The 9,924-nt window shown below is 42.2% G+C and overlaps 1 protein-coding gene across 1 annotated transcript in view; it reads right to left on the bottom strand.

Annotated features, from left to right (window-relative positions):
* ADAMTS16 (ADAM metallopeptidase with thrombospondin type 1 motif 16) overlaps positions 1 to 9,115 on the bottom strand; it is a 112,092-nt gene extending 102,977 nt beyond the window's left edge. The window contains exon 1 of the mRNA XM_006081570.3: positions 9,022 to 9,115. Coding sequence (XP_006081632.1) covers positions 9,022 to 9,115 — 94 coding nt within the window. The remainder of the gene's footprint in view (positions 1 to 9,021) is intronic.
* Positions 9,116 to 9,924: the final 809 nt, after the last annotated feature.

The raw sequence follows: 9,924 nt of genomic DNA, 5'->3' as shown, positions 1-9,924 counted from the left end.
AGCTATCGCATGCTTCACCATCCGAAGTTGGATCCTCAAAAGGGAGTACCAGTTCTCAACGTGGGTGGATAGGGGCCTGGAAGACGCTGGGCAGTGAGCAGGTTGAATGGCCTGCCCGTTGCCCTCCCAGACCTACTGTTTTGTCTACCGGCCTGGCCGTGCTTAGCTGCGCTGCGCACAGCCTCTCCGGACCCCCTTCCCGAGGGCTTTGCCTGCGCAGTGGAAGGGGCAGACACCTGCTGGTTGGAGTGAGGTTGGACTCGCTGGGGCCCTGCTGGGTCCGCCCTCCTGCCTGGTGGAGAAGATGGGTTGTGGTCTGGGGCGCCCGAACCTTCTGGGGAACCCGTGGATCTATGTGTATGTGCGTTGCTCTGGGGCTTGTGAGGTGATGGGTGACCTGGAGGTGGAAGAAGCTCCCACTTCCCGGCCATCTGCCCCGGGATGTAGCTGCGCTCCTGGTCCCCAGGGCGTAGGCTGCCCTCGACTGGCCTTGCCTGGGACTGCCTGTGCAGGGGCTTCTGGGGGTAGCCTTTGGATCCCAAGGAGTGGCAGGAGGGCGGCCACGGGCCTGGCAACAATCCCAACCCTGGTTCTGCATCTCTCCACAGTTTGTGTGTATACATGCGCATGTGTACGTTTCATTGTGAACGCTGTGTACATGCACTTGTGTGTGCACCTATGTATGTCAATGCCCCCTGTGTGTGCACATTTGTGCATGTGTATGAGCTTGTGCATGAGTACACCTGTTACTGCTTGTGACCACTTTGCTCCACTGGTTGCTCTTCATCTTTTTGACCAGTTACATTCTGCAGTTCTTACATCCTGCAGTTCTCTGGTCTTTGTGGCTCATATTCAGTATAGCCAAGGTTGTGAGTTTCACTCAGGGCAGAGTTTCCCTTTGTCCTGAGTGAGTACCGGGCACTGCATGCTCAGTAAGTGGGGATCTCTAATAATCTCTAATTAGGTCAAATAGATCCTGCAGGGAGTCAGATTCCCCAAGTCTGACATGAAGACACCTAGGGGCTCTCTTTCTATGTTTAAACAAATGCAACAAAAGAAGAATGGCTGGCCTAAAAGGATTCAATTTAAATTTTTTTTTTAGTAATATCAATATGAGTCTCTTTCTATTGTGAGGAAAGAAACAATATTTTTTACAATAGTGAGCATTTTTCCAGTTTCTTTAGCTCTTCACTGAATTCAATGTTCATCCTACACCTGGAATGCCTCTAGATCACACAGACCAAAGGCAAACTCCAGCCTGGGGGTCTGGGTTGGGAGCTGAGATGAGGGAAACTGGTACACTGGGTGTAACCAGAACTGCCAAGAACACAGTGCAATAATGTGATCTGTGACTTATAATAAGATAAACACACACACACACACACACACACACACACACACACGGTCTTCTAGTTGTGGCACAGGGCTCCTAAAACCCTTGGAATTTCCCAAGTGCTGAGAGCATTAAAGGTGTCTTTTGTAATGCTAATGAGTTGGCTTTGCACCCTAGGCTGTTGGTTAGTTGCCAGGAGAACCACATAGTGAATTCCTAAATACCAGTCCTGAAGGGGAGCTGTTTCTACTCTCTACTTGCAGACCTGGAATCACCTCTGTCATTATCAATGGGTCCATGTGCTTGATCTGGCAGCTGATCTGGTCTCTCTGGACCTCACTTTTCTATCTGCACAACAAGAATGGCAGCGATGGCTTGCAGATGTGTTGGGGTTAGGCGCACTGATCTACACACATAGCAAGAAAGAGCTCAACCCCGTTCTCCTCCTCCTTCCCCAGCTACTGGGAGTGGAGATCAACCTGGAGCTAAGTGTCCCCATGAAAGAGGATGGCAGAGTTTGACTCAAGTCAGACTATCACTGAGGAGGGACACCAGGGACAATAATGCACATTTGACGATGTATTCCTGTTCCCTGCATCACAACAAAGTCAACTTGGAATAACATGTGTAAACCACAGCATTTTCCTTCCAAACACTGTGTGATCTGGCATTTACTTTTGCGGAGACGTCTGGAAGCAGGTTTGATTTTGTTCTTCAGTTCGGATCCTCATAGAACCATCACTTATCCTTGCTTTTGGGTTCTTTTAGGATGTGTTTGGCTGTGCATTTTGTCATATTTTTTCCTGAAACATCATAAGTGTGTAGTTTTTTTCAGCTTTGGGAAGATATAGATACTTATGTGCTTATTATTTGGGAGACATGATATTTAATAAGTGGTATTTAGTATTAAAATAGACAGTTTAGATCATTGCTGACATAAAATGACAAAGATGATTACTGAAAAAGAAAGTATGTACACATGTATACAACTAAGTGAGGTAAATAGAAATAGCATGTTTCATATTTCACAAAATATTTTCAAGGAACAGAAAGGGGAGAAAGCACAGAAAAGCAAGTGAAATGCTACTAAAATTCTATTCAACAGATTAGGGAGTCAACATATAGGCTTTATTAGTAACTTTGAACATCAGAGAATTAAGCTAAGATCCTCTTGAAAAGTTGAAAGTAAATACTGGTGGCTAAAATAAGATTATATGAGAATAGAAAAGTAAATAAGATATTTTGAATATATGGAAAAAATAGAGAATAACAACAGGGAAAATAAAAATCAGAAGGTATAGGGTGTGACAACAGAATACAAAAAATTATAACAATACATACAATGGGTTAAATTTACTTACTATAGAACAAAGTCTTAGATTTTGTTACGGTAGTAAACTTCAATCATATACTCTTAAAAGTACACAAAAACTAAAATATTAAATTACTCAACTAATATTAAATTAGAATATTTTCCAGAGAAATAAAATAAAATTGAGACTGCCAGAATATGACCCTGGGTACATTTTCTAACCCCCAGGATGTTGCAGATAAGCTGCCAGGTGGTGTGGGAGAATTAATCAGCTGGGCACTCATGAGGATATTCAGAAAAGTTGCCTTTATTGCAGATTGCACTAGTGCCGTGACTCAGGGGAATCAGTCTCCAAATCCTGAGTGATGAATATAGACGAAGCTTTCCCTTTATACTCTTAGTTTCTTTGTCCCAAAAATATGGATCAGGCTTCTGGACACTTCATGGGCTTTGCAGACCCTCGTGAGTTGGGATGGGGGAAGTGAGATTACACCCAGAGGCTTGCCAGCACTGGCACCAGCCCCTCCGGGGATTCTATATGGTTCATGGTTTATGGCCTCTGTAAAATGGGAGTATTCCGGGAAACAGGTTCTGAAAGGCAGGAGAGGCATCACAGATAAGAAGGAAGTTTGATAAGAATGGAGTTTATCAGCAAGCAAAAGTGTATGGTTATCAGCAAGCAAGGGTGTATGTCAGAAGGCAGGTTGCTAGCACAGATTCAGAAAGCTAGCCCCCAAATGTCTTATTTTTCCCTTCAAGGAGACTTCATTTTTCCATCTATGTAAAGGACATGATAAAAACAGAACCTTCTTCAGAAGGTTGATATGAGGATGCAATAAATTGATACTTGTAAGTATCAATTTAGAACTTAGAACAATGCCTGGAATGTAGAAATTGCTATATAAGTTGAATTAAACTTTAAATGAAATTTAATGCATTTATATAAAAATAGTACATACTACTGTTAACAGAGGGGAGAGGGCCTCATCTCCTCCAGTTGCTTATGGGGGTGAAATTCTTGCACTATCCCAAGAATAAGAATTTTTTGAAACTTGAATGGGAGGATGTGATATTGTAGGAAATTTTATTTCTGTGAATCAAATCCCTGAGTTTACAAAGTCCCATTTCCCTCGGTACAGTTATAGAAGAAGTATAGCTTTAGTTTCAGCAGAGCTAAAATCAGAATCAGTTGCCAGAGTTTCCTTTCTATGTTGGAGCAATGTCCAGTCTAGCATCAGGCTAGCTTAACTTGTGCTCCCTGCTGCAGTCCTTACTTGATTACATGTGGGGTCCACAGGGCCACATGGCTATGGAAGAAACACAGGCAAATGCAAGGAAACCAAGAATGAGCCAAAGCACAAGAGAAATAAGAGTCACAAGTCAAGCATGTCAAGAGCAACAAGAGAGTGAACTCCTTTGTTTAGGAGATAATGTTGTCCCAAATTTTCCTGCACTTGCAGTGGCCACACCCTTTCTGGCCAACCATCCCTGTCCCCAGGTTTGACTGACAGGCAAGTACCTTCCCTATGTTACCCCAACTTTATGGGGCATGGATCTATCTTCCCTTTGTTGGATCCCTTCTCCCAGTGTTTTGCAGTGAATAGAATGGGGGCTCCTTGGGGAGTGCAAAGTTGCAGCTTCCTGGTGAAGCTGCCCAAATGACATGCTTATAATGTCTGGCTTCCTCCTTTGCTTCTTTCCTATTATTAATAACTAGCTAATTACAATGGTGTCATTACTCTGACAAAATAAAACAAATGGGAAAAATAATTGGCAGTATCAGATCAGTACAGACCAAATTAAACATGAATATCAACATTTCCTCAGTATAAAACTTTGCTTCCAAATCCACTTGATTTGCGTGAGAAGTAGTTCCAAATCTAGTTGATTTGCATGAGAAGTAGTTCCAGTGATTATTCCAGAATAAAGATTGCTTCCTTGAACAGAGTTTAGCATTTCTGCCAACTGGAGACCAAGAACTACACAGCAAATCTGTTGTGACCAATCCGATTCATCTTCCCATATCACATCTCATGTGTGAATACCTTGACTAAGTGGACTGACTGCCCATCAGACTCACAAATCATGGGAGAAAAGAACCAGTCTTACTGTTTATAAAAGTGCCTGGAAAACATCAGATGATTTTCAGAGATATAGAATCTCATCTGCAATGTTGCAAACACCACAGTGTATGTGGTAGTTAGTGCCCTGGGACAGATTCAAATGGCAACCCCCCCCACCCCCCATCTACAGCTAATTACCATGACTCCATTATGGAGCAATTTTAGCTCAGCTGTCTTATTCTATCTTCATGAGATGGAGAAATCCAAGCTCCCAAATTCCAAAATTCCAGATCAGTAACCACATGGTCGTATTTACAGATTAAGACCAGTGTACATACTATCCTATTAGTAATGTTTCTTTAATGAAGAAAGTGTGGGTCTGTAAAATCACTAGGATGAAAATGTCTCCGTTGATTCCTGAGAACTAAGCAATAATTTGTTTTGGAAAATCTGAATTCTCAATTTTTACTTATGTATAATTCAAATAAGAGCTTCTCACTTTCTAGCTTTGTCTACCAGTTCACTCAAAAGAGCTGATGCATTTGGCTGGTCTTTCTAAATTCAGATTGGTAAGTGTACAAGTCTGGTAGCATCCTTTTGTTAACATAAAAAACATTCAAAGCTATAAAGAATTTTTGTGAGTTTATTTGAGCCAAACTGTCAACAAGTGCCAGGAAACAGAATCTCAAGGTATTGGGATAATGCTCCTGAGAATGGCAGTTTTTCACCTTGTTTCATACATTACAATCAAAAGAGAAGACTTAAGTGAGTTACATAAAATCCATTGGTGATAGGTTAGGGAGGCTGGAGAGAGCAAAACAAGTGGTAGTGGGGGCTCTGGGATTGGATAAAACGTAAAATGATAGACACATACTTCATTTAGTTAGGTGGATACAGGATAGTTAACAGTCAACAATTAACATGATAACTATAACAATGAGGGAATTTATGGTCTCAGTCCTGGCACCCAGGAACACTTAGTTGTGTCCTAAGGGGGTCCAGAAAAAGGGGAGTTACTAGTTATCCTGACATTTCACAAGTATGTTAAAGATGCAAAAAGACAATAGGCTCAGTAAAGATTGAAGTTGATCTTTGTCAGGGAAGATACTGGCCTAGGATATGACTACCCACTATAAATTGCTTTTTAATTAAAGGTTTTTATTTCAGACCACCCTTTGTGGTTATTTAGGTCTCTTGAGTTTGCAAGGCCACCTCACAGGCCTCTCCTGAGTTAGTCAGGTTAGCACGTGGCCCTTTTTTCGTCCACACTTTGATACAATTTGGAATTTAAGAATAAACTAAATATATAATAACTAAGATAAATTAAGTGAATGCAAATATAGATTATGCTTTTTCAAACTCTATCTGCCTCAAACACTGGGTAGATCCCTCTTAGCAGGGACAGACACTGATTATGAAGTGCGAATTTAGATGTTGAAAAGTCACTTTCTAGAAAATTAAACTGTTGATCAGACAGTCCTGGACAATATCATCCTCATTTTTCCCCAGCCTTTTCACTTGGGAAGTTCTGATCAAACACACTTTTCTCAGAACAGATTATCACATCCCTCTGTTTATCAGGCTTTATTCTCTTTCTCTCTCTTCCTCTACCTGGCATCACACCATGTATTTGCTGGGAACCTTGTTTATTGCCTTCATTCTCCTGGAATGTCTTGCTCACAACTATATCTCTCCCACTCAAGGTCCCAGCACGTGGTTGGGACTATCTCTGTGAAGGAACAGGGCTACATTCAAGTTTCCTCTTACCTTTTATGTTAGGAAAAGCCATGATTGTCAGGCTCCAGAGCAGTAGTAGGGGAGCAGATACCTCCCAGCCTGTCCTGAGAACCCCCAAACTCTGCTTTAGTGAGAGGCAGAAGGCATGAGCTCTTACTTGCATGTTAGCATGCAAACCAGCGGTTCTCAACCTGTGGGCCGCGACCCATTTGGCAGTTGAACGACCCTTTCACAGGGGTCGCCTAAGACCATCCTGCATATCAGATATTTACATTACGATTCATAACAGTAGCAACATTATAGTTATGAAGTAGCAATAAAAATAATTTTATGGTTGGGTCACAACATGAGGAACTGCATTTAAAGGGCCAGAAGGTTGAGAACCACTGATGCAAATTGTTGGAAGAATAACATTTCTGTGCCCAGAGGCAACAGCTGGCACAGAAGACGTGGTCTTCCCAGGTAGAATGCCTGTTAACTGTGAACATATAATCGATGTTCACTTTCTCCCGACCATACCCCGCAGAAGTCACCACAGGGAGACGAGAATTCAAAAGTTTACATTTTAGAACACACAGTGGATTTAAGCCTTTCAATTCAAAATCTGCCCACATATTTTACATCATCTGAGCTTCTCCTTTGTCATACTTCAGAGCAGAGACTGACTAGAAGGGAGGAAGAATTGATCAGATTCCAGGAAAGGACCTACCCCAGGAGGCCCAGGTGGATGCTAGACCTCAGTTGGCACCAGGCAAGGGGACACTGGTGCTCAGAACTGGGCCACATGAACAACAGCTCAGTGCAGAACTGTGTGGCAGAACCAAGAGGCAGAAAATGGCTCCAGGGCAGGGGTGGAGGCTCAGGCATGGAAGCAGATGGTAAGAGCAAAGCCCCAATCAGAAGATCAGAGCAGAGGGCAGATTTAACCAACGAGAGCCTGGTTGTCTGACAGAGATGACAGCTATGAAGGGGTGAGTGTGTGCCCTTTGAGATGCTGTACAATTTTGAAGAAGTGACAGCCAGGCTGCTGCTCCACTTAATCAGCAGCTTCTGGGCACCATGTGTGGTTTCGATATAAGTCCCAACATGTTTGGGGCTCACAGTCTAAAGCTAACCAAAACATACAAGACCTTTCAAAGTGAGAGGCAACACACATTTATTTGAGAGCAATAAGAATAGCTTTTCAGGGCACACTGATTTAGGCGGAAGCCCAAACAGTGTTCTGATTAGGAGACAAAGACAAGGGGTATTTATGAGAAAGGGAAGGGAGGCAATTACATCAATAGAAGGAAGGCATTTCTATTGGTGCAGATAACATAACATGCTATCTGTAAATGCTAATTGTAAAACATGCCTTTACTTTTCAGTCTGGTTGGCATTAGTTTAGTAGTCATAATATCTGCTTTCTTGTTATTTTTGAAAACAGTTCTTTGGGACATAAGGTTGCTTTAGGACTAGCCCAAAGGTTATTTTGTTCTGTTTTTACATGTCAAAGATTTGAGGTATAAGACTTGCAAAACTGTTCCTCTGGGAAGACAGTTTCAACTCCATTTTAAAGTGGCTCTGTTTAACCCTGGCAGTGTAGCTCAGTGGGTTAGAGCATCATCCTGCTACACCAAGGTTGTGAGTTTGATCCCCAGTCGGGGCACATAGAAGAAGTGTCCAATGAATGCATAAATAAGTGGAATAACAAATGGATATTTCTCTCTCTCTCTCTCCCTCTCTCTCTCAAATCAATTTAAAAAATTAAAGTGGCTTTGCTTATTATTATTTTTGATAGCTATAAAGTAGGTTTGCAGTTCCATAATAAACTCTCCCTTCCTAAATTTGCCCACAAATGTGGCAGCAAATCAAGATGTATGTAACGGCAGGGATGCAGTCAGCAAGAATTCCTGTTCGGTCCTGTTAGCACATTATGTTTATAAGGGTCTAGAGCAGTGATGGCGAACCTATTGAGCTCGGCGTGTCAGCATTTTGAAAAACCCTAACTTAACTCTAGTGCCGTGTCACATATAGAAATTTTTTGATATTTGCAACCATAGTAAAACAAAGACTTATATTTTTGATATTTATTTTATATATTTAAATGCCATTTAACAAAGAAAAATCAACCAAAACAATGAGTTCGCGTGTCAGAGGTTCGCCATCACTGGGCTAGAGGTTGACTTGGTAGCACTTTCCCAGGTGGTTCCAATTTACCTGTGCCCTTAGGAGCCCAAGGAAAGTAGTAACTGGTAGGTTATGTACTTTCTGGACTTGGTCCTAAAAATGAAAGATATGTGTGTATGTGATGGGCGTGGGTTAAGACAGAAGTAGTAAAAAAGACATAGACAGTTTTTATTGGGGAGGAACCTACTGGGCTGAGCTAAATTATGGCAGCTCTTAGGCTGCTGCTGAGGGAAGTCCAAGAAACAAAGTACTAACAGACCCTTTCATTGCTCATCAGGCCCTGCACACATGGCTGCTATCCAGAACATCAAGTCTCTGACCTTCATATGACTCCACGCTCAGTTCTAAGTCACTTGCCTTAACTCAGTTGTCACCACGTCTCTCAGCCTGTTCCCTCGATTCCTGACCTTGGTCTGGGATATGGTCCTCAGATGCAGCATCTGACTTGGCCTCTGCAGCCCAGGCCTTAGCCTCCCTCATGTCTCTTTGCACCCCATTCATGTCCCCTTTAATCCCCCAAAACAAATCCTACCTGATGATGATTTATGTAAAGGCACATGGCATTAGAAATTGTTCAATCCACCTACCCACCTACCCACCTATCTAACAAGGTGGACTTATTTCCGGTGCCAGAGTGACCTTCAGAGTAAACGCAGGCTCAGTCTTCTCCAATCCACACTGTGGAATTAATCTGCATCAGCCACAGCTCATCCACATAAAGCTGCATGTGATCTAACTCCACCCCACTGACCATTTTGCTGAACAAGATATCTTATATTGGTTTCTCTTCTAGTGCTTTTCTTTGGACATAGCGCCTTCCCTCTCTGCCTGCCAAAGCCTTCCCATGTTTTATAGACTGGACTGATACTACATCCTTCTTCAAGCCTCACTCGCTTACTCAGTCACTTCACTTATCATCTCTCTCTCTCTCTTTAAAATATATATTATATTATATTATATTATATTATATTATATTATATTATATTTATTATATTATATTATAATTATTATTATTCAGGTACAGTAAGGCCAACAGAGCATGAGATGACTTCACTGTAAATATAGTTTGTTACTCACAGATCCCAAAAAGAGGGGAGGGTGCATATCACATGATGGGCACATTTGGGAGCATCGGGGTCAGGAGGCAGAGGGAGAGCTGGAAAAAGTGGGCAAGAACCTTTTTTTGTGGTTTCCACCAGAAGAAACAGGTCAGGTAGTGCAGGAAGGCTTGGGGTTGGCTAATTTGAATAACTGCAGTGGGTTCTGGGGATAGGGGCCATTCTTAGATGTCTGGCATTTGGGTTGACTAA

Source organism: Myotis lucifugus, unplaced genomic scaffold, assembly GCF_000147115.1.
Source record: "Myotis lucifugus unplaced genomic scaffold, Myoluc2.0 scaffold_0, whole genome shotgun sequence".
Lineage (NCBI taxonomy): Eukaryota > Metazoa > Chordata > Mammalia > Chiroptera > Vespertilionidae > Myotis > Myotis lucifugus.
The sequence above is the reverse complement of the archived record's forward strand: the minus strand, read 5'-3'. Positions and strand labels throughout refer to the sequence as shown.